Source organism: Heliangelus exortis, chromosome 4 (genome assembly GCF_036169615.1).
Source record: "Heliangelus exortis chromosome 4, bHelExo1.hap1, whole genome shotgun sequence".
Taxonomy (NCBI): Eukaryota; Metazoa; Chordata; class Aves; order Apodiformes; family Trochilidae; genus Heliangelus; species Heliangelus exortis.
In genome coordinates this window covers 21685760-21710370 of record NC_092425.1, presented here as the reverse complement: position 1 = coordinate 21710370, position 24611 = coordinate 21685760, and the positions used below count along the sequence as shown (strand labels likewise).

General features: G+C 37.7%; 1 protein-coding gene across 5 annotated transcripts in view; it reads left to right on the top strand.

The window, feature by feature from the left end:
• ACSL1 (acyl-CoA synthetase long chain family member 1) overlaps nt 1-24377 on the top strand; it is an 80696-nt gene extending 56319 nt beyond the window's left edge. For all 5 annotated transcript variants that reach the window (XM_071743283.1, XM_071743284.1, XM_071743285.1 and 2 more), the window contains exons 3-21: nt 2418-2532; nt 2922-2986; nt 4194-4295; nt 7555-7654; nt 7808-7986; nt 10763-10795; nt 10977-11028; nt 11819-11892; nt 12931-13008; nt 15141-15275; nt 16616-16750; nt 17640-17735; nt 18723-18795; nt 19466-19554; nt 21092-21208; nt 21562-21705; nt 22261-22362; nt 22435-22506; nt 22696-24377. In XM_071743283.1, the coding sequence (XP_071599384.1) occupies nt 2418-2532; nt 2922-2986; nt 4194-4295; nt 7555-7654; nt 7808-7986; nt 10763-10795; nt 10977-11028; nt 11819-11892; nt 12931-13008; nt 15141-15275; nt 16616-16750; nt 17640-17735; nt 18723-18795; nt 19466-19554; nt 21092-21208; nt 21562-21705; nt 22261-22362; nt 22435-22506; nt 22696-22836 (1902 nt within the window). In that variant the 3' untranslated portion in view covers nt 22837-24377. The remainder of the gene's footprint in view (nt 1-2417; nt 2533-2921; nt 2987-4193; nt 4296-7554; nt 7655-7807; nt 7987-10762; nt 10796-10976; nt 11029-11818; nt 11893-12930; nt 13009-15140; nt 15276-16615; nt 16751-17639; nt 17736-18722; nt 18796-19465; nt 19555-21091; nt 21209-21561; nt 21706-22260; nt 22363-22434; nt 22507-22695) is intronic.
• Nucleotides 24378-24611: the final 234 nt, after the last annotated feature.

Genomic DNA, 24611 nt, shown 5'->3' with positions numbered 1-24611 from the left:
CCTACAACTACCTGAAAGGAGGTTGTAGTGAGGGGGAGGGTTCATCTGTTCTCAATAGTAAGGAGGGATAGGATGAGGGGAAATGTCTTCAAATTGCAATAGGGGAGGTTGAGGTTGGATGTGAAGAGAAATTTTGCTACAAAAAGGTTTATTAAGCACTGGAATGGGCTGCCTAGGAAAATGGCTGAATTGTGTTGTCTGGATGTGTTTAAAAGTTGTACAGATACAGTGCTGAAGGACATGGTTTGGCAGTGGCTAGTAGAGCTAGGTTAGTAGAGTTAGGTTAAAGGTTGAACTGCATAATCTTTTCTAAGCTGAATAATTCTTCAAGTCTATGATTGCCTAGTAAATGACCTTAAACTGTGAACATAAGGAAAGGTCTAAGTGTTCTTCACCGTATCTAGCTGTATTTCATTGCATCTCTGAAGGATAACATTGAGCTCTTGATGGACCTCACACAAGCAGCCAGGTATTTTTCAGCAAAACTCTTATTCTAGGTCTGAAAAATCAGTTGATTTCATTTTACTTGGGGAAAAATAATAAAGTAAGCATAACCATAAGTAGGTTGTGTTTTCCTTTACTGAAAAATCATGAGAACTGATGGGATCTTCTCAATAGTAGTCTGCTATAAAATTTGTTTTGTTTTGTTTTCTGAACAGTGCAGTCAGTCTTGTATGCAAGCAGTCTGTGGTATCTGTGAGTCTTATCCTTAATTTTGGTTGGTGCCTCAGGCCCTGCAAAAACTGCTTTTGTGGTGCTGAGTAACAGGGCCTGGCAAGGAAACAGTCGTGTAGTAGCTCATACATACAATACATCCTCCTGACTGTTACCCAGGAATGGCTTAGGATACTTCATCTGATTCAGGAATTGTAGCACATCAAACACAGTACAGATGCATTGCACTTGTTGACATTACCTGTGCTGTGGTTACAAACTACTATGTGATCTTCCTCAAGTTAGCTCCTGATGTGGTAGAACTGGGAAAAATCTGGAAGCTGACCTTGATTACCCAGTACCCGTGAAACCAGCACAATAAAGCAGGCAGTCTTGCTTTTCTTTCCAGGCAGAGACCTGTACTAGTGATCTGTCCATTTCCTATAGACTAGATGTGGTCTGAGTGCAAGTGTTCTTTGGAATTTCTGATGTTAGAAGTTATTAGACATAAGCCAGTCATTAACTTGTTCTGGGTCATGCTTACAGTGTAGGTTTCTGCTTACTCTCAAAGGAGTGGCATGCACTGCATTACATACAGTGCTTTACTAAAACAAGTTAGACTTGCTTTAATGTTATTTTTTTTTCCCCCTGATGTGCCTTTAATGTGCTCCTGTCTGTGAGTATTGGTGATATGACAGCTTCTGCAGATAAACCAGTGTTGATCTAGCTTATAGATGAAGAGACTTTCTGGTCTTCTGGGGAACTTCGAAAATAAGCCAATGGCCTGGAAAAGCCTATGATTGCCCTGAGGTTTTTGACAATGTGGATGATGGCACATTAGAGGAACAGATTTAGTTAGTCTGGGATTTGACTACAACCACTGATGGAGATGGAATATTATGCAATGTTTACTCAAGACCCTCTGTTTAAAGAGAGAGGCTCTTGCTGCTAGGAGTGCCTGTAGGTGTCTGTCATCATAGCAGGACTAATAAATGTGGCCCAATAATACTTGCATAACTGCAGATTGTGAAACTTGACTGATACACAATTAGATTAAATAATCAGTCACTCTAAAGAAGGCCATGTTAGAACTGTGAACTATTAAATTCTTGTATTGGCTTCCAGCTATGGCCTGTGTAAATAAATGCTCATCTGCTGAAAAGCAGTGATTTTAATCCTCAAGGTAATAATGTCTTGACTGCCTCTAGCTAGATCAGGAGGGAACCTTTTTTCTTAAATGAATCCAACTTGAAATTGTATTAAAGGACTCAATTTTTATGTGTTACGGAGTATTATACGTAAAATAACACTTTTTTATAGGGTGTTATTGCCTACCCAAAAATCATTAGGGTTTTGAAACCACAGTTTGAAGTGCGATTGTTTTGTGAACTTAATTAGAAAAGTAGATTAGGATCTCAGCATTAATATTGTATCTAAAGAGCTTTTTCTTAGGAAAACCACTGTGCCTAGCAAGGAGTGTCAAAGGACATTTTGTGGTTCTCATTTGTTCTGTGCTAGCAGAGGTAGCTGAGGAATAAGACTTTGCCTGACAGGTTTTTATTAATGCAGAGAGCAGTCTGACTCCTTGTCCTGGGAAACCTTGCAGATCTCTTCCTGCTGGTGAAAAGAACTGAAGTCTTCTCAAGGAGAAATTACCAAGGCTCATAACAGAACTTTTGGATGCAATGTTTTTATTCCCTCAGGAAATTCTAGTTCATTTATAGTCAACAAGTGTGTTTAACCTTTCTAATTTGTTTTCTTAGGGTGGTGAGCATGCTCGAAGGTCCTCTCTTCTGAACAGCAATGAACCATTGATTTACTACTATGATGACGTGAGAACAACTTATGATATCTTCCAAAGGGGTGTGCAAGTATCAAGTAAGACTAAAATTAAAGATATTTTTTTCAACAATATGTCAAGAGCTAAAGGTCTGGGCTCTTGAAATGCAGCTGGGGATAGGGAAAGACTACCTAGCAATATGATTAATGTATTGGATGATAGCTGCTTTGAAGGCAGATTAAACTGTGAGCTCTTATGAAGCAGATCTGTGTGAATAAGCTCAGTGCTGTGTTCCTTGGCCTAAGCCAACCTTGTGGTCTCTGTGTCATTCCCCATCTTCCCTCTCTGCCCCCTCTCTGAAAAAAAGGTTTGTCTTCTGATGGTCTCTGCAAAGAATCTAGAGGTTTAACACTGAGAGTGTGATTGTGTGTCAGGATGGAGGAATCAGGAGGTTAAATTTTGAGTACCTTTTGCTTATTGTTTTTAGATAATGGTCCATGTCTAGGTTTTAGAAAACCAAACCAGCCATATGAATGGATCTCCTATAAAGAGGTAAGTAGTCTCTCCTAACTTAGTGCTAGACCTGTTTTGTTTCCTGAGACCATTGATACAGTACCAAGAAATGTAATATAACAAATCTTTGTTATTTATAGATGTTCTAAAGTAGTAGCAGAAAACTACAGAAAGGCTCTCTGTCTGAATTAGAGTGTCTTAAAGAAACACCCTCAAATATATTCGAGGAGGAGAAGAGTATCTCCAGCACTTAACTTTGTTTATTAACAGTTTTATTTCAGATTATTTTTTTTTATGCTATTTTGTCACATTTTAGCATCTCATTGCTTGATTTTTTTTAGAACTTGAACATGGCTTCTGAAGGCCTGCAGCTTTGAAGTAATATTTTTGTCTCCATATTTGTAATTTTCTCCATATTGCTGAAAGATGGTGATACAGGGTATTAGCAGGTAGCCTTTGCACTAGTGGCATGCTCCCTCATGATTGCTAAAAATATCTTTATGCAGATCTTTAATACCTCTACAGTTATAGCTCATTCCTGATTTAGTCATTTATTGTCTTCAAATCTGGATGAATTTCAGTTTTGCATATTTCATTCTGTTAAAGTCGTTGAGCACCTTTTTTTATGCATTTCCAAGGTAATTTTGAGTGTCACTTAGGTGCGACTTCTCTTTATTAAAAGCTTTTATGTTTGAGTCATGTGACTAATGTGGAGTCAGGTTATGTGCTGTATGGAAAGAATTTAGAAAATTGCCTTACTAGGCTTTGTTTATAGAATTAGCTGGGTTTTGCCTCCTTTTTCTTCTGCTTTTTGAAGGGAGTAATGCTATTCCTATAGGTACTGAATGAAGCAGAAGGATAGTATACATAGTGCTTGTGATTGAACAGAAATATTATGCTGACTCCTTCCAGGGTTACTTTTGGGGCTTATACAGGTACAACAAAACATCCTTTTCCGTGTATGTGAGTTTAACATTTAAACTTGTACTTCCAGCTTTCAAGTCCAGCCAGAGTGTTGTTTCTGCTGCATATTGACTGCAAGTGCAGTATCTGCAATCAGTGCAGTGTAATGGCACTGCTATGTTAGCTTATCAGTCACAGACATCTAAAATAGCCTAGAAAGCTTCTGTCTACTTCATGCTAGTTATTTGCCTTCTTTCTGAAATACTTCAAGTAAAATAATCTTGAGGGTATAGTGATGAGCTCACTGTCAATCTTTTGTCTTCTCTTTTTTTTGCCCCTTCAGGTTTCAGACAGAGCTGAGTACATAGGCTCTGCATTACTTCACCGAGGCTTCAAGCCATCTCATGCTCAATATATAGGAATCTTTTCACAAAACAGACCTGAGGTAATTTAATGTACTGTGTGTATTGGTGGTCTAGCTGTTATAAAAGTGTCCCTCTGGTATCTGTTGCTGATAAGCAGTACACTGAGCTTCCCTACTCAGAGTCTATTTTGTTCTATGTTCAGAAAAGGCTAAGGGCTGATATACAAACCAAAACCAATAATTGACACAAATGTTAGTGCCTTCTATTGTTTTGGGTTTCTTTTATTCCAGAGCTGAACACAGAAGACTGGAGAGCAGGTAGAGGATCAGGGAATGCATAAGAACTCATACTCTTCTCTTTCCATTTTATAGAGGAGGGCTGTTTAATGGGAACCTCATGCTGCACTTAGTAATTGTAATCACTATTTGCTTTGTCTTAAAAATGGTCATTGGGGTATAGGGTGATTGAAAGTGTTTGGAATTTGTAGGAGGTGCTTAAGCCCTTTTGAAACCCAAAGAAACACATAGTGATTAAATATTTGGACAAATAGAAGCTGGCTGAAGGTGATAGTTCTATTTTGACCAGAGGCCCTGGGCACCAAGATTCTGGGAGGGAGAACTGATGATGAATGCAAAAATTGAAAATTAATTAAATTTTAATAAGGGGGCAGAAGGATTAAAGAAAGTGACAGAATTAAGGAAGATCACATGACAAAGAAAAATGATGTTACAATCCTGAAGCAACTATAAGGATACTTAGATTTATTTTTTTTAACAAGTGCCTGTCCATTTTAACCCAGAGGTTGTTCTAGACTGCTGTTTCTAAAAATATTATGAAATGTTCTGTAAATATTTATTCTCTGGACTTGTTTATTTAACTCAATCCTAATAAATAGATTTGTCTAACCTATACTAATGTGCTTAGTAGCTTGAGCTGCATTAGGACAGCTCAGTCCAAAACTGTATTAAGATAGAGGATTGTTTCTTAAATGTTGTCAAAAATATGCTGACCCTCTTGATTAAGCATTCCCAGCTGGATGTCATTGTCTAGAGCCACCTACAGTGCTGGCAGGCTTAGAAGTTGTATTGGTGTCTTGGTTGTGCTGGACAACAGCTTGATGTTGGATCTCTTCTGATTTCAGTTTGTCACTGAGCCTTCCCTGTTAAAATGCAAACTGTGACAAGTGACCTTGACACCCTTCCTCCTTTCCAGCCCACACCACACCCACAAAACCAATCTCTAATTCTAGTACAGATGAAGAGAAAAAAACTATCATTTTTTCCAGACTCTTGAATTTGCAGTGATTTGCTGTTTGAGTTTTCCTGCTGTAATTCTAGGTCGCACAGCTACAGTTTTATTTCTGTAATAAAAAAGGCTGGGATGTCTCCAACGAGGAAGCTATTAAATGACAGTGTTACAGACTGTTCAGTTCAGTCTCCTCTGCTTATAATGTTATGAACTGGAAGTAAAAAAGGGAGCCAGATGTTAGTGCTGAGCCAGTTTGGACTGTTTCTCTACAGACCTCTGGGTGCAGTCTTTCATTGCTGGGTCAGTGCATTTTTTTCTGAAGGAGAACACAGTAGCTGGTCTGCTCTTGGATCACAGGAACAAAATGTGCTTCAGTTGCAGTGCTCTAGCAGGCTTTGAGTTGGGTCAGGAATGAGCTGGAAAGATTTGTTTAAACCAGCAATTTTAAATCTGGGGTTTTCCCTGCTGAAAACTACTGTATGGGTGTTGTGACATCCCCATCGTAATTGCTAATCTGGACAGGAGATTATGTGAAGGTTTTTTGTGTAAAATGATTCATACTTGTCAGTTCAGGGAACAACTGTTGGGGAAAAAACCCTTATGGGGAAAATCCTAGCATATTACTTGTTCAGATGTTAAAAAAAAAAAAAAAACAAACCAACTTTCTCTTTCTTTTACTGGAAAACAGATGATCATTTCTAAAAACAAGGAAGTTATATTTCACATTGAGAAAACAGGATAGTGATGTATACAGTGTCCTTTAGTGAAAGATCAGAGCCATGTCAAAACCAGAAAACTTTCAGACTGCTGTCTATATTTAGTACTAGTTGCTTGCTGGGGCTTTGAGAGAGAATTGAAGTGTCAAGGTTTGATATTTGTATTTAACTACTCTTAATTTCAGAAGCTAAAATGGCAGAAAAACGTCTTGGTAGTCTAGAAAATAAAGATGCTGCCTGCTGTACAGAGAATGATGGTGTGCAGGAGCCATTGGAGGCTGCTATAGGAAGCTTCTATGACTGTGTGAAGCTTCTGAAGTCTACTGCAGTAGACTTTTAAAATGTCTACCAAAATATCCTATTAAATATCTACTTCAGCTGCTTCATCTGCTAATATCTGCTTCAGGCTGCTGAACAGCAATACAGCTGCTGCCCTGCACATGTTCTTCCTTGACAGAATCCATCTGTACAATTCACTGGACCCTTGCAGGGCCTGTTTAAGTGTGTTCATGTCTGCCTGAAAATCCAGTTACCTGTTAGCTGGCCTTATACTTGTTGCCACAGGAATGTAATAGCTTCTTTTAAAGAAGTCTTCAGATTAGATTCCCTTAAAGAAGAATGCTTAGTCTTGAGAAATGTTGGAAAACTTTGTGGGGCTGGCTATCTAAAGTACTTCTAGTTTGCCTGCATATGTTATATGCCTTGCCATCAAATGAGATGTAGGTAATGTAGAGGTAGGAATACTGTGTGTGTGTGTGTGTGTGTGTGTGTATGTGTATTTTTTTTTTTTAATGTATGTCAAGATATGAGTAAGTCTTTCTCTGATTCATATACCAATATAGAATCATAGAATGTCAGGTTGGAAGGGACCTCAAGGATCATCTGGTTCAACCCTTCTAATATTATTGTTTATGTGAGATGTCTTGGCACCCTGTTGAGCTGAGAATTAAAACTTTCCCAAGTGGGGGAATCCACCACTTCCCCTGGGAGACCATTCCAGTGTCTCATAGTTCACTATGACTGTCCTCATAGTGAAAAATTTTCCTCTTGTATTAAATCAGAATCTAATGTAGAATATTGAAGGCTTTGGCTACCTTGATAACCTAAAACAAACACACAAAAAAGTATTGAACTCAAAGTCTCTTTCTGTTAATAAGTAAACTGTCAAGAAAGTTAACATTAACTATTTTTCCGAAATAGTTAAAATTACTTTTAGGGGCAGAGTTGAGTTTTGTTGGATTGGATTCTTTCCCACTTTCCCATAGCTCCTTATTATTTATTTTCTTTCCTGTAGTTTTTAAAAAAAGCTTTTTTTTTTTTTTTTTTTTTTTTTTTTGATGAGCAAACACAGTGACTTTCATCTCTTTTTGTGCAGTGGGTTATCATTGAACAAGGATGCTATGCATTCTCCATGGTGGTGGTGCCACTCTATGATACACTGGGAACTGAAGCAATTGCATACATTGTGAACAAAGGTAGGATCCTTGCAGTAGTTCAGCAACTAAATGTACGATGCCAGAGGGCAAAACTGTAGCCTTCTTCAGAAGAGTTTTCTGTTACCATGTTCTGGAGTAGTATGGATCTAGTCTAAACTCATATTCTCATATGGATAATGTTCTTTCTCCTAGCTGACTTGTCGTTGGTTTTCTGTGACAAACCTGATAAGGCCAAGCTTCTCCTAGTTGGTGTGGAAAAGGGGGAGACTCCCATACTCAATACCATTGTTATCATGGAGCCTTTTGGCACAGATCTTGTGGAACGTGGCAAAAAGTGTGGGGTGGAAATCTTCAGCATGAAAGAAATAGAGGTAAGCAGATTTAACCTACTTGACTGTTTTGATCCTGTTTACTTTTGCAGGAAGAATATAGCCTGTTGAACAGATTTTAGGACTGTGAACAAAATGTGGTGGATTAGTTTCAAAATACTTAACTTTCTCTTGGATCAAGGGTCACACAAAAACATATTTTTAAAAAAAATCCAGCAACAACAAGCAACCAAAGAAACCACAAACAAACGAAACATTGCTAATAGTATTTCACAGTGCTCAAAATGTAAAAGTGCATGTGTCAAGATGGTGTAATTAAAGCTTGTGAACATAGTCCAGGCTAAACATCAGAAATGAGTGTTAAGGGTTGCCCATGTGAAGCAGTAGCATTGTAATTATATACTGTGACTAATCATCCAGAAGTAGGTACTTGCCTGTGTGGATTTTGGTCTTCTGAAAAACAGCATCTTCCCTTTACACTGAATCTTACCCTTACTTCCAGGGTAAGTTTATGATTATGTAGAGGAATGAGACTTCCAGGTTTTAGAAGAAGCAGTTTTGCTTAGTCACCTAATGTTCATGGCTTAGTTTTTCTTGTATTTATTTTGTCTGCATAGATCTCTTTTGCAAGTTTATTTCACATTTTCACTCATTTTCCTCTATCCCGGGATCAGGTTGCATGCATTACATCTTTACTGTGAAATTATGAAAGCAGGTTTAGCCTGGTTTCAGCTGGACTTCTAGTGAAGGCTTGGCTCACTAGGACTTTAGTGTCTCCAATTAAGGGTGCTTGTCTTGTGCAGGTGTAGTAACTGGTGTGAAATACTTAATTTCACTGACCTTGTTTTCATAGCAGTCTTAATTGCTATGTTAACAGGCCACCTTCTGGTAAAGATTAAAAAATGGCAATGTGTCCTTTAAAATATGTACTGTAGCTAACTAGCTGCAGCAAGACTGGAAGTTGAAATGAGGCTAAAACCACTGTGAAGAGTAAATGACTTACGTGGTGCTGTCTGTAGCTCACTGGTGAAAGGGTTGGGTTAAACTTCAAAAAAAGATTGGCCCAACTTAAAGTTGGTACACTAAAATCAGATTCTTTCCTTGAGTTGATTTTGGCAGAGGAAGATGCTTTCTATTGTCTCTACTGGCAACAGAAAAGCAAAACCAGGCACGAATTATCATCAGGTTAGAAGTTTATATGCTTAAGTAGCACTTCCAGTAGCACTTTGTAGCTTTTGCTTAAAGCAACACTTGATTTTTACATTATGCAGTAATAAGTGCACCAAGAGTCTCTTGTCTAAATTTCAGAAGTTAGGCAAACTTACATATTTCTAATAGTGTTTCAGTGAGCAGAAATAAGTTTTTGTCACCTTTTTTTTTTTTTTAATTTTTTATTTAAGAGGTAGAGGCTTTTAGTGTCTCCCAAAAGATAACTATGAAATATGTAGCAGCTTAGATAAGAACAGAATGATTATTTCTAGCTTTGAAACTAGTGACTAGTTTCCCTGTGTATCTCCCAAATGCCACAAGCTTGGTTTCTGATGCCTAATATTTGTATGTGTACTATGTTTACTTAGATGTGAATAGCTGTGAATAAATGGCTCTTCAACAGGCAGAGGTGTTGGAGTAGAACAGGTTGTTCTGTTCTAGGGGATCAAAAGAAGTATGTGGAGATCTTAGCTATATATTCAGTAAGTATCAGATCTTACTCAAAGCAGGCTGTAGGGAAGTATTGAGCTTCTGATGGTACTTGGAATGGAGATGCTGTTGTTTTGAGCAGACAGCTGTGTTGTCATAGTGGCAAAGTCTGGCATAATAGAACCATTTCTAAAGGGCAGACTTACAAGCATGGGTATGTTAACCGTTTCCAGATGCTCCTTTTTTTTTTTTTTTTTTTTTTTTCCTTAAACCTCTTTTGGGTAATCCAGGAATTATATCATACTAGAGGAAGTCCAGAGCTAGTAAATTACTGCATAGTGCTATTGTTATCTACTTGGAATGTAAAGGCAGTAGTGAAGTTGAAGTTTCTACCCTCAAAGACATATACTTTGCCCTCCAAAGGTTTACTTAACAGAAGTTTCATTTTAATTTGTTTAAGTCGTTAAGCTAGTATTGTTTCTAATCTTGAGTACACATGACAGTAATAAGTCCTGATCTGAAACTTTAAAGCTTATAGATATTGAACATCAGTTTTCAAGTCTTTCCTCATAATCACTATATTCTTGATGATAAAAGGATCTTCCTGCTGCCTAAAGAACTATGCCATCATTAATGGTCAGGCCTGAATAATTATAAACAGGGAGAGGGAAGGAGAGTTGTTTTTGTAGGTGATAATTTTTATGATCTTCAGTATAAAAGGAGTACAAACCACCAATGACCATGGGGAAACTCAGTCTTTCCTCTCACAAGGAAAGATGTGATTTTGGTGCAAGATGCTTACTGAGATAAATCTTGTTTCATCTATTCAGCAGCTGTCATTGGCATGTACATTCTGCATGAGGTATAGGATTGATTGCCTTCTGACACTTGTCATAACACTGCTTAACCTTGAGCTTCTTTAGTGAGTGACTTCTGGTTTACTAGCTGGAGGAAAAAAAATATGAATTCTAGATTAATTATCACTTTTGTATTTTTAGTTATTCTATATATCTTTAAAACATCCTTAAAGACTTTGTTACCCTTTTATAAGTTTTAATGCCTTAACAGTCTAGATAAGAGAATATTATTGTGCTTGGTAATGTTTGTGGTAAACTTAAAGCAGAAAAGGTTGTGTGCTCATGTCCAAACTGTGTCTCTCCCCTTTCTTTCATTTCTGTAGGAGCTGGGAAGAGCACACAGGCAAAAACCCATGGTAAGTATGAAGTTAGTTCAAGTTACTTAACCTGAAGATGGATACCATTCTGTAGATGAAATTAGCAAATCTCTTTATCTCCTGTAGTTCAAAAGTAACACTAGTATTTCAATGTTTTGTCCAAGAAAATATTTTTCCATGGTATCTTAACCATGCCAATGCTTTCTTCTCTCTCTCACAGCCTCCAAAGCCAGAAGATCTGGCAGTCATCTGTTTCACCAGTGGAACGACAGGTACTCCTCATCTCATTATGCAGAATTTATTATGCTGAATGTGCAAAATTAATTCAGAAGCCCTCTTTTTTTTTTCAAGACTGTAGTAGCTTTTTTCCCCCTGTAGTAGCTGGGGAAGTTTTATGGTAAGGCTCCCTTTGATATTTTTTTTCCCATTGGTCAGAGTTATATAACAGAGTTATAGTATTGGGGATGGAGGTGTTATATTTTTTGGCTTGACAATAAATACTGAATCTCAGTTTCCATTATAATAAGGACTCTGCTTCAGACTTCAGACTTTAAATTCTTCTGTACCTTTTTTTTTATACTGCATAAACAAAAATTTTTCCTTCCCGCTGTGGACCCTCACTATAAGACTAAACCAGACAGTAATTTCTAGGTATCACATGCTTGACACTTGTGAGTTAATGTCCAGCACTGTCAGGGAGCAAAAGGGGAGAGTACAACAACAAGCTACACTTTGAAGGCACATGTGAGTACAGAAATTTGTCTGGATTTGATAGCTGCATCTTCACAGAAGTGCTGAATTTTGAACGAGCTTATCCAAGAAACACAACACGTTCTTAAGGATTTGGTCTCATAAAATTTGAGGACTTCAAGACACTTACTAAACTGTTGCAAGCTATTTTTGAAAGTGTGCTAGCAAGTTCTCTGCCTTAGTTCAATTGATATACAAAGAAATTAGTATCAAAGAGGGGACTGACTGAAATGCTGTTAGATCAGTTTTACCACTGCTTGGTAATTTGATCTAAAAATTTCACCACTGCCTCCTGATGTGCTTCTTCCTTAGGAAACCCCAAAGGAGCTATGATCACTCATCAAAACATAGTCAGCAATGCTTCAGCTTTTGTGAAAACTACAGAGGTAAACCATGAATGTTAACATTGTGGATTTGCATGAAGGGAAGAATCTTGGGCCAAAACCAACATTGAAATCTCATTAGCTTTGGTCCTACATTTTCACCTGGGTCATATTAAAAGTTAACTTAACAGCACTCTGCCCTTTATAGGTCAGAAGTCAATGTTTACCAGCTTCTTCTGTCAGGGTCAAGAATCTCTCAGATGTATTTTGGTCTGATTCAAGCACAATGTTATAAAGATCCTGATGTAGATCTACATTACATTCTGTCACAGGGTTACACTTTTTGTCATTAGTGCAAGTTTTTCATCAGAGGGTTTGTGTAGAGCCTAACCTTTTCCACTGAGGATGGGATATAAAGTATTTTAACCCCAAAAGTAATAGAAGCCCTTGCATAAATGAGCAGGAAGCATAACTCTGTTTTTACTTGCTGTGGTGTTAGCTTTTAGTTTATAGTAGACTACTAAAGTTCATCTGCCAGCTACCTAAGAAGGTGGTTCTATTTTCTAACATGTGCAGATTTAATAAAAAACACAATTGTACTTGGCAAAATATTCTGCCTATAGACTTGTTCTTAATTTATCAACTGGTTTCTCAATTAGATTATGTAAGGTATTATTGATATCAACATTATACTAAATTAGGTAAGGACACTTTCTGATCTAAGATGAAAGCGTGTAATTTTTTAAGCCCCCAAAGCATACTACTTTTACCTTTTTGTCCCCTCTCCTTCCTAATGTATGTAATAGAACTTGGTGTGGTTCCTCTCAGAATTTGTTTCTGTTCATGATCATAAGTGTGATTAGTTGCAATAATATGGTCACTGTAGCAACTCTAAAAGATAACCTCTTCTGCAGTGTATGTTTAGTCATGCTAGAAGTCATTGCTGTGATCTATTTAATGGAAGAAGGACAGTGCAGCTTCATTACAAACAAAACTGAAATGAGGGCTGTGCCCTAGAGTTTAGAGGCTGGATTTCATTGTTGTGTTTAACTTAGGCAATATTGAGCAGAAAATTAATTTTGATTTTACTAACACTTTCAGAAAACATTTATGCCTTCCTGTGATGACATTTTGATATCATTCCTGCCCTTGGCTCATATGTTTGAGAGAATTGTTGAGGTAAGTATCTGTTTGTTGAACTGAACTGTTGAGAAGCTTGTTTTTCTTACAGCATGGATGTCTCTTGAACCCCAGTGATACATGCTATTCCTTTATGACTCTTGCACATGTGTATAGAAGCTTGAGGGTAAGGTTCAGGAAAACAATACTCTGTGAGAACTAGAGGATTTGTTTTCATGCCAAAATATAAACATTAACCTTACAGCCAGGGTTAATAAGAAATTGGTTTACTAGAACATGAGACAAGCCCTTACCACATGTACACTGCATAGAAATTCCCTCTAATGTAAACAGTGCACTATTAAAAATCCACACAATCTGCAAACTTTAGAAATTTACTTTATAATGTGGCATTCTGCTTGCTTACACAAAACTAATTTTAAGTTGGTTAAACTTACCATTGCTTCAAGAAACTTCAATAAAAAAGAAAAGGATTTTATTTCAGTGGAATTCTCTTCCAGGAAATGAAAATGGTTCTTAATGCTATTTAATGATGAACTTTGACATTCTCTTGGAATGCCTGTTTTACCATACAATAAGACCTGGGGCTTCATTTTTGAGGATGAGGGGTCTCAGGTTGTTGGAATACTGGCAGGCCTTGGACTTCTGAGCCCTTAATTAAATGGGATGTATATTTGAAAGGCTGCAGTTTCTTCAAATCTCTTATATCCTACAGAGGCACAGGTATTTAATTACCATACTTATTAAAGTTGAATTAACACCTCTCCCTTAGGTGAGATTGAAAATATTTATGCTGAAGATAATCACGTCCCAGTTTATGTAAGGAAGTAAACAGCCTTTGTGCAAGTGTGAAAAGGCACATGGGGCCAGAAACTGTTCTGTGATTTCAGTTAGGAATCCTGAGCTTTTTGTCAAAAAAACATATATACAGACACATAGGCATATTATACATTTTAATCTATGTGTATATAAATGCATGTTATAAAAACTGGGAATAGAGCTTCACTGATGTTTATAGGTTCCCTTAGGCTTTCAGCACTGTTTTCCTCATGGTAACCTGGATTCCAGCTGTACTTAAGTGTCTGTTTTACTGATGCCTGCCTTGCACCAGAAGGTAAAAATTTTGTAGGTATCAGGTCTGCTGTTGTTCATGCAGTAGAAACTTTTATTCCAGAGGATAAAATGAGAAGACAGTGTTAGGATGTCAGTATTCCTCTGCTGCTTCAGGTCTCTATAAAGTAGATCTCTACCTATATATTTATGTAAGGGGATTAGGAAAGGATACCCTTGGTAGAAAGGAGCTTGGGGTAGGTATGAACAGAGGCTCTGTGAGAAGCTGTCTTTAGAGTCTGCCCCTGTTGTAAAGTCCATGTTTGCTGACTTGACAGGACAAACATGTCCCCACCTAGCCAAGGCAGTTGCTGCTCACTCCATCTGGACTGATGCTTTTGCAGCTTTTCAGCATACAGTGGCAAAGCTCAGATGAAGGGGAAAAGTGACATTTTGGCACATCTTGCGTGCAAAAAATATTAGAATGGATGGCAGAGAGTAAAGAAGGAAGAGATGTTATGGAAGAAGCAGAAGTATAAAACAACTAGGTGTAGAGAAAGACAGGAGGAGTAGGGATGTTAGTTAAAAAAATTACTTTTTAAAAAATGGGAAGAAAAAGGGTGTATAGGTGTGGGAGATGGAGCTTCTAGACTCTAACAGAGAGACTATGGAACATGACATAACTAAGTCTACCTTCCTTGGTGTAGGTCTGCAGTGATGCAAAAATAATCAGTGGGTATGCTAGAATCTTCCAGCAAGCATCTTGATCACTTAAAACAAATCTGCTTGCATCAGTGCTGTGAAACAAGAAGGTAAATCAGAGTACAAGAGAATAAAAGCAAGTTGTACAAGGCAAAAATCCCTGCAGGACCAGCATATAGCCTGAGCTGGCTTTTATAGCAGATAAGGGAACAAAGTTCAAGTATTTTATCAGGCTTTAAAAGAAAAAAATAAATAAATCTGAGAAGACTTGACTGCGGTAGACTGCAGAACTTGTCCAGAAGCTGAGAGGATTTAAGGTGGGTACTGCACTGTCTAATCTGTATAGCATTGTCATACACATTGAACCAGAACATATTATATATGCTGTGTTTTCAGACCTTTTACTTTTCTTCTTACAGTGTGTGGTTCTGTGCCATGGAGGTCGGATAGGATTCTTTCAAGGGGATATCAGACTACTTATGGATGACCTAAAAGCACTTCAGCCAACTGTATTTCCTGTAGTGCCAAGATTGTTGAACAGAATGTTTGACAAGGTAAGTTCACAGGCATGAGTCTAGGCCTTTGCAGGATTTTAAAGGACTGCATGAAGTCTGTGTTGGCCTGGTAGGAGAAACTGTTGTGCTCTGAGATGGCATGGGCACACTAACTAATTGCTGTATCACTTTCTAAAATAGATCTGAAAGTACAGGTAATATTTGCTGTATTAAAACACTTTCAGGTAGCAAATACTTGTCTTGACAAGGCTGACTATAGGACTAATGACTTACTGGTTTGCTCTGAGCAAGTTATTTATGTTCAGTCTACAGTGTGGACTTGAGGCTTAGTGTCTGCATGCTACACTTTTAGCATCTGACTCATGAAGTGGAATTTGCAAACCAAGGTCAGGTGTTTGCCTGTGTTTGCATGGATGCATACACATTTCCTATGCAGCAGACAGCATGTTCCAGCAGGGTGAACTATACACCAGCTAGCTGAGAATGCTGGGGACAGAGCATGTCAGCAGCCCCAGTCTCTCCTACACTTGCTGCTTGCCTGCCAAGGGTCATCTGAGATGGGAAATCAGCCATGGATTCTTTCTTGAACTTAAGATTTTTAAAACATCATTTTGCATGTGGGTGACTGATTCTTCTTAGGATACAGTCAAAGGAGTTGGAAGGATGAAACAAGTAATCCTGTGACTGCTAAAGGAATGACACCCCTGTCTAAATTGGCTTAGCTAGGACATTGCTTTAATTATGAGATTAGAGGAACAGCAAGTGATGCAAGGCTGTGTTTGGCTTCAGCTAGTGCTGAAGAGCTGCTGGGACTGTCTCTTTCTGAATAAATGGACTCATCTGTGGTCTGCTATTGAGCCTGCTCTGACTTTGAGAAGAACCAGAAGGAGCCTTTGAAAACTTCTCTAAAAAGAAAGTTTATATATGCAAGATGTATCTCTCTGGTAATCCTGAAGGGACCTGCACCTCCTCAGAAAACCTTGTGTTACTTTACAGTGTGTTACAATGGTGTGCTCTCTAGAATAAGATGAGGATTATACTGGGTTTGTTTTTGGATTAAACTGTAATAGAAAAGTAAACCATCTACTTTCATTCATACATTTTAATGAAGAAACCATGCATTGAAAAAGCCTTGCACAACTGGATGGGAAGCAAGAATTACTTAAGTGCTAATTTTGGTGGGTATCTCTTGAAATGATGTAGAGAGGCCAAACATAAAATCCGCAAGTATTTCTTAATAGCATTAAGATTCTTATCAGTAAAGGTTGTTTCATTTTGTTTTGTTTTGTTTTCACTGTTAAGAATCTGTATGCATGCTTCTATAAGAAAGGGACTGGTAGTCTGTGAAGCTTCTAACCACAGATCATTTTTCTTAATAGATTTTTGGACAGGCAGATACTACAATAAAAAGGTGGATGCTGGATTTTGCTTCCAAGAGAAAAGAAGCAGAACTCAGAAGTGGTATAGTTAGAAATAACAGTTTCTGGGATAAAGTAATCTTCAGCAAAATACAGGTATGCTTGAAAGCGTTTGAGTTGTAAGTCTTTGTATGGTGGATATTGGAACTTTCTATTATATTATTTGCTCATAATTATTTTGAGACCAGAACTCCAAAGATGCCTACTGTATGACAGAACAATTGTTTGACATGCTTTCAATCCTGGAAGTGAGAAATATCACTATATATCTTACCTACTCACTAGTTTATAGATATCAGTTTGCAATTAATGAATTTCATGTGGATGGTTATAATCTGGTATGGTTTCATCATTATTAAAGACTATGTGGTTACTCAGAATAAAAATCAAAACTGTAATATTTCCAAACTTAATTTTTCATTTTCCTTTGTAATAATATCAGCTGTGTTAGGGAGGTTTCTCTAAAACAGTCTGGTGCTTCTCTATTTTACCCTTTTGAAAGCAAACATTTTCCTTATGAAGGAGGAATGCTGTATGTGACTTAGTGCCAGCTGTAGCCCCTAATGTCTTCTTACTCTTGGCTGCTTGTAAGTTATGCCTGCTATTCTATCTGGCTCTCAATTGTATGACTCTAACCTTGGTTGTACAACATGCCTCTGTGACTTTTTTATAGCATTCAGGATGTATGAGAAGCTGATAGAAGGCAGTTAAAAATAAAACCTTTGGTGAAAGGCCACGACTTAAGCTCTTCAGGCTTTTGGCTGAGTCTAAAGTGCAGTGACCTACAGCATAATCTTTATAGCTACTGTATGGTTGAGATACCACTTCTAAAAACCCTGCGAAAAGACAGCTTGAAAAAGGAGACGAAACTTTTAACATTTGTGGGTGGCACTGTAGGTGAATAATGGCTGAGGGTGGGACAGAAAGACTCTGGAATTCTCTCTAAAATGCTTTTGGTGTCCATAGTATCTTGTCTCTGTTGTAGGCTAGTTTGGGAGGAAAAGTAAGGCTGATGATCACAGGAGCAGCACCTGTGTCTGCAAGTGTACTGACCTTCCTGAGAGCAGCTCTTGGCTGTCAGGTGAGTTTCCTGGCCTTAATCCTAAAACATGAAGATTTTACTATGTTATTCCAGCTTTGATGTTGGAGCATTTCTAACAGTCTTTTTATGTGGTAAACTCTTTCTGGCATTTTTCTTGAAGACTACACAAGTGTGTATTCCTTTCCAGAATTCCTCTGTCCCATTGAGGTTTCTGTATTCATCCCAAAGTAGTATAACTGGATTAATCAGCTGAATTGTCTTAAGGAAAATATTATTGGGGGCTGCTTTAAGAAATGATTAATATTCTTGGATTAAGTTTCTGGGTATGCTTACAGAAGTATTCATAACCACTGTAGAGAATCTAATCAACAGGATATTGTAGTGATGATGCTTTGAAGATGAGACTGGGGAAAATCTGACTTCACCCATTGTGTTTGTCTTCAGAGCCTCTTCAAACTATATGCTTTTTGAGGTAAAATCTGAGTAGCAATGGCACAGGATGTAACAATTGGTGAGAAATTGCAAGGCTATAAAATACTAACATGTGAGACCTCTGTGACCTTTAAGTTCTTCATTAGTGTGTTGGTGTAGCAATGCGTTGTCTGTCCTGTATGTAATAACCACAGCACTGTGTTGAGGTATAAGGACTGTTCCTATCTTGGGACAGAGTCTTGGTCTTGGACAAACCTCTGTCCTTAAATAATACGAACAATGTCATTGCTAGTGCCACTGTTCTTAGTTTCTTCTTCTTGCTCACTCATTTGCTTTCAGTTTTGGTCTATATGACACCTGTATAGCATGTGAAATTGAGTGAAACCTTGAATAAATATAGGAAATGAAGGTGGAATATCAGCACTTAAAATTGTGTATTGTGATAAAACTTGAATATAGCAATATTCTTTTTAGAAGATACTGGGGATTTTTCCAAATTCAAATTTAAGAAACTAGAAAAAGAAGCAAAATATTAATTTTAATGCAGAAACTGTATGTAAAAATTTAAAATTATATTTTGATTTTATCTTCTAGTTCTATGAAGGTTATGGACAGACTGAATGTACAGCTGGGTGCTCACTGTCACTTCCTGGAGATTGGACAGCAGGTATGTCTGCCTCTCTATTAAATTTCTGGATGCTGTAGAGGTTTCTGATTACATTATTTGGTCTTTAGTCGCCTATCATCTTAGGTGACTTAGGTCACTTATCACCTGTTTTTCTAAAAGTGAAGTAAAAAAGTTTTTTGAAGTTTCTGAATAGGTAGAAGTGTTCAGTAAACCAAACTTTTACTAGGCTTTGTTCTTCTAAGTGGAAGTAGATTTAGGAGAGGGGAGGTCATAGTATCAACTATGTTATTTTTACAGGAATTTGCTGTGTATAAAGAGCACTGGAAACTTAAATGCCATTTTCTGTGTTGGAGCAAACAGTCTACAGTTCTGTCAGTTGTTACATCTCTAGCTCCCTAACTGAAATTTTACTGATAATTGAAGCTATAGTGGGACTTCTGCTACTTCAATATGTCCACAGAATGAGGATTCTGGTTATTAGAAAAAGCAAGCCTGAGGACATGAGTGGTTCCATTTGTTACATTTCAGGGATATCTGAGAAGTTAATGTAAATTTAAGCTATTAGTATAATGGTATTGGTACTGTACTGGTAGTACATTACCAGAAATCAATTTTCCATCTTTTTTACTTTAGCATGTAACCAGCTTATTTCTTTAAGGACCTGTCTAAAAAGCAGCTCATGCAATTGAAGTGTAACTGTGTTTAAAAGGTCATGTTGGAGCACCCATGCCATGCAGTCTCATCAAGCTTGTTGATGTACAAGAAATGAATTACTTGGCTTCCAGAGGAGAGGGTGAGGTGAGTAATTTCAGAAGGCTGAAATGAGCCTTTTAGGAAAAGTTGGTATGTTTTCTGTCCCTGAAATAATAAGTAATTGTCTAGTAAAAGTGGTGGTGGGAAATTGTTTGCAAGTGAAAAGCGATGTCAGGGTTCTCTTGCCTTGCATATCACCCTATGTTTAATCTTCATCTTGCTTCACTTTAAACATACTGTTACAGTTTGTCTGTTAGAGGCAGACCAATTGTCATTTTGAGAAACAGTTAAGTAGCTTTAAAAAAAACTTGTAAAAATATTTTGCTTCCACTTACTGTGAAAATGTGCTGCATTAGGAGTTATTTTGAACTTGCATAAATATGGCAGGCCCTTAATATAGCAGGAACCACCTTAATCTTTCAGTCCTAAATTCCTCAGTGTAAACTGTTACAAATCTATCAAATTAGTGTTGTAACTTGTTTCACAGAACTGAAGCCCCTAGACCTAGAATTGGCTCTTGCAATCCTTTGCCTAAAATAGATCTTCCTCCTCATTCCCTTTCTGCTCTTCAGGTGGATTAAACACTTTTCTTCCTGAGAGCACACTATGAATATTCTTTGTTCTGTCAGCCTTGCTTTTCACTTTTGCCAGTTACTCATGTTCAAGAAGAATAAATTTGTGACCAGAATTATATATGCTCATATGTAGATGAGATCTTGGTGACAGCAGGATACAGATGAATGTTTTGCTGTCTCAACTGGGAAAAGCTGCCACCTGCTGCCATCCTGTGACTGTAGGAGCCATGACCAATGAAATCTTTGATCAGTCAGCCTTTGGTTTGACTTGGACATACAGAGTTCTCCTCTAATCATGTCCTTCCAGATAAGCTGCTTTATACCAGAAATTAATGGGTTCTTAAAACAAACCTTGGTTTGGTCACAAGTTTAGTACCAGCTCTACAAGGTCATCAGAACCATCGCTAGTACTCTAACCTCCCTGATATCGACAACCTCTGTTCACTTTTAGTAGTTTACCAGCATGCCTATATTTTATGCTGAGCTAAGCACTGAAAATAGTTGGGGTGAGTCTTTCAGTAGTGGGTCTTTGAACTACATTAGTAATTTCCTGTAATCTAAGAACTGACACTACTGCTTGAAGATTCTCCAGCCAGTTCCTTGCCCATTTTGTAATCCCCTAGGCTAATAGTTGGCCTAATATTTTATAAGCCACTATTGAGATTTATTACCTATTTGACCTTCACTTCAAACTTGATCTTCTAGCCCATTATTCCAGATTTGTTCTAGAGTCCTGATACTATTACCCAGACCTGTATTCTTGTCTCCTGTCATCCTTGCATGCCAAGCCACTCCCAAGCTGATGAATCCTTTGTTGTTTCTGAGGGCTCTTGTGTAGAGCTTTCAGGATTTTTGGTCTCCTGATTCCCCAGCAGTTGTGTGCAATTGCTTCAAACTTGTTTATCTTGCCAAACTCTGTGTCTTCATTTCTAAGGAGGTATTTTTTTTAATTGCAAATAGTATTTAACTTTCCTTAATAGTATGCATTAATAAATGACTGTTTTCAGGTATGTGTGAAAGGGCCAAATGTATTTTGTGGCTATTTGAAAGATGCAGAAAAAACAGCAGAAGCTCTGGACAAAGATGGCTGGCTTCACACAGGAGACATTGGGAAATGGCTACCAGTAAGTTAACTTATATGGCTGAAATGTACTTCTGTACCTATTAGCACTGGGACAACAAACAAAGTAAAACATGTTTGGTATTGAACACAATGAATTAGGTGAAAGATAAGTAATTTTAGGAGGAGAATAACTACTGTTGTAAGTCTGTATGCCTAGGGCTATGAGAGTACCAGCAGTGCCAGTCCTGAGGATTTCCCTGGTTCAGATGGGTGCAGAGCCTGTTTTCCCATAATGTTAGTTTGATAGTACTTGGGCTCTAGCACTGTTTTACTGTACTAGTGTGGCATGCTTAAGCTGTGTAGATTGTTTTTTCACTTGTGCCTCTTCTGAGTGGAAGATATTTCTGTCAACAGAATGGTACATTGAAGATCATTGACCGGAAAAAACACATATTTAAACTAGCCCAGGGAGAGTACATAGCACCAGAGAAAATAGAAAATGTGTATCTGAGGTGTGAAGCACTTGCTCAGGTGTTTGTCTATGGAGAGAGCTTGCAGGTAAGCATTTTTCAGGTAATTTTAAAAAATAATGCAAGAGGAGACTGCAGACTTTCTTTCCGCACTCCTCTCACTCCAAACTTTTGGACTGAAATCTTGAAAAAAAAAATTTAAATTGCACATTTTCATTCTGAATGCACTTTCAACTCCAGCAGTTATATAACTAGTTATAGGCTGGGTAGTAGAACTGGATTAATCTTATTGAGTATTAATGACATAAGGTCCTAATAGCATGCAGGGAAAATAAACCCAAAACAAGATATCCATTTTTTTTGCAAGTGGAAATTGAAATGTAGGTCTTAACAAGAGTAATTGTATAAAGTGCAAGCTTCCAAACTGCACTCCTGTGTTCAAGTAGCAGAAAGCTGCTGATCAGGATCAAAATTCTTTCTACAACCTAACACTGAATAGTAAGAAATGTCTAGGTAGTAGTGTTTGTTTTAAAAGAAAAAGGGGGAAGGGGGAACCAACCAACCAACCAACCAACCAAAAAAAAAAAACAAACCCAAACCAACAACCCAAAAAAAAAAAAACTTGACAAAAATCTCCTTTTAGGCCTTCTTAGTTGCTGTTGTGGTACCTGATCCTGAGACCTTGTGCAAATGGGCCAAGAAAAGTGGATTTGAGGGCTCATATGAAGAGCTATGCAAAAACAAGGTGAGTCTTACCAGACTAGCAGCTGTTTTTCATCAGCATTTCAAGTTCTAAAATGTATTCCTTTATCCACAGGATGTCAAAAAACACATTCTGGAAGACATGGTGAGAAATGGGAAAGAATCTGGTTTGAAATCATTTGAACAGGTAATATATTAATAAGAATTAAACACGTAATCCTTTTAACTTCTCAATACCAATTTAATATGACTGGTTTTAATTTGCATCTGGAAAATGTTTGAAGTGATGGGCTTTGTTATAATGTCTGGGACACCTTTTTAATAGCCCTGTCTATTCCCAGGAGTGCAGCTTGGCTAGTGGCTCTTTACTTTCCAGGTCAAAGACATCTTCGTGCACAACGAAATGTTTTCTATTGAAAATGGCCTCCTGACCCCAACACTGAAGGCGAAGAGACCAGAGCTGCGAAAATATTTCCAGCCCCAGATAGATGAACTCTATGCTAATGCCAAAATGTAACTGAGAATGGAACGGGGAAAGCAGCACACGTCTGTCTACTGTTGGCCTTTGTATCTGTAATTTGACTACAGCAAACATAGGGAAGGAAACTGTGCAATCATTAACTTGTACAAAAAATGGGTACTTACCATAGGAACACTGAAGAAATGCAACACTGCCTTACTGTCAAGTTGTGTTGTATACTGTTTTTATGGTGACCTGCGATTTCCCAAAAGAGCCTTAACTATAAATGGTAACTATATGTAAGTTATTTAAGACTTCCTTGGCCAAAAATGGGACTCTCCTTCACCAAGGAGCTAAGGTTTTCTTATTGCCAGCGTGTTTTGCTGTCTGCAGTGTATTTTGCAGTTGTCAGTTCCACAAAGGGTTTGGCAGGTTTGAAAATGCCTCAAAGTATCTTGCATCCTCAGAAGGATTACTTAATCTGTTTAAAAACAAACAAACCAACAGCCCCTGAAAAACCACAACAAAACCAACAACCCACAACCACCAAATAAACTCCTTGCAGTTGTATACATGGTATCACATCTTGCATTAGTCCTAGTGTTAACTGAGATAAGGCATCTGAGTGCTTTTTCTCCCTTTTATATCTGCAGACAGTTCTGAGATCTACTTTCATAAGGTAGAAGTCAGTACTCCACACAAAGGAGACCCCATGAATTCAAGTTCTGTAGAGTAGATCTGCCTATGGTGGTTCTGCACTGAAAGTGTGGATACAGTTGATTCAGCAAGTGTAGCCTTTGCTACATCAACACAATTCCAGAGTGGTGCCAGCCCTGTAAACGAACAGATCATGACTCTGGCTAGAAAACTAGAGACCTAAAAACAAAACCATTCAGGAGGCTAGGCTATGCTAACAGTCAGGTAAACACTGCACCTGTACTAGCCACTTTTTTCCCTGTAATGACCGTGTATTTAAAATGCATTTTTTTAAATGTGCCAGGTCCTCTATATGCAGAAGAGCTTCTGACATAACCTCTGTTTTCTGTGCTTTATGTATGAGCCACTGAGTATTCTTCACTGAATAGCAAAATAGGTCAGGTAGAATGTTTTTGCCTGATGCTTTGCAGCAATTGGAAGTATTTAAATATGCCAACAGAACTGTGTGTTGGTGCAGGATTAGGTATTTATTCAGGGATAAAACCTAATTCCCAGATAAATTACAAAGTAACTAATTACCTTTTTGTCTGAGAAATTGGCAGAAATAAGCCTTATTACAGCATAAGTCTTTTGCTATCCTTAACAGAGTTGGTTTTGCATTAGCATTCATTGCTGTTTTCTGAAAACATGGATATATGTAAAATACAAGCACAACAAGGTTTGCACTAAGATTTGTGTGTGATTGTAATGCACTACTCTGTAGCATAATTTCATACATGAGTGCAATTAAGGTACACAAATCCAAGTCAACTGTTAGAGCAGTAGTTTGTTACATTGGAATTCAAATGTTTGCTTAGTGTTGGCTATTTCTATGTTTTATAAAACCAAAACAATTTTCAAAACCAATGAAGGAAACCAAAATAAATATTTCTGCATTTCAATTCAGTGAAGTGTGTGTTTATCAAGGGAAGATGCTGCTGACTATCAAGCCAAGGTGTAATTTGGTAACTGACAAGCTGCAAACCTCCACTGCTACAAGCACACTAAATAGAGGGTAAGAGCTGGTTGTTGACATGTTAATTTTGGAAGGTACCCTTCTGCTTTGATCTGATATTTCTGTGTAATCTTTTCTGGCCAACATCTGTAAGAAGGGGATGTTGTATGTAACTTTCTCC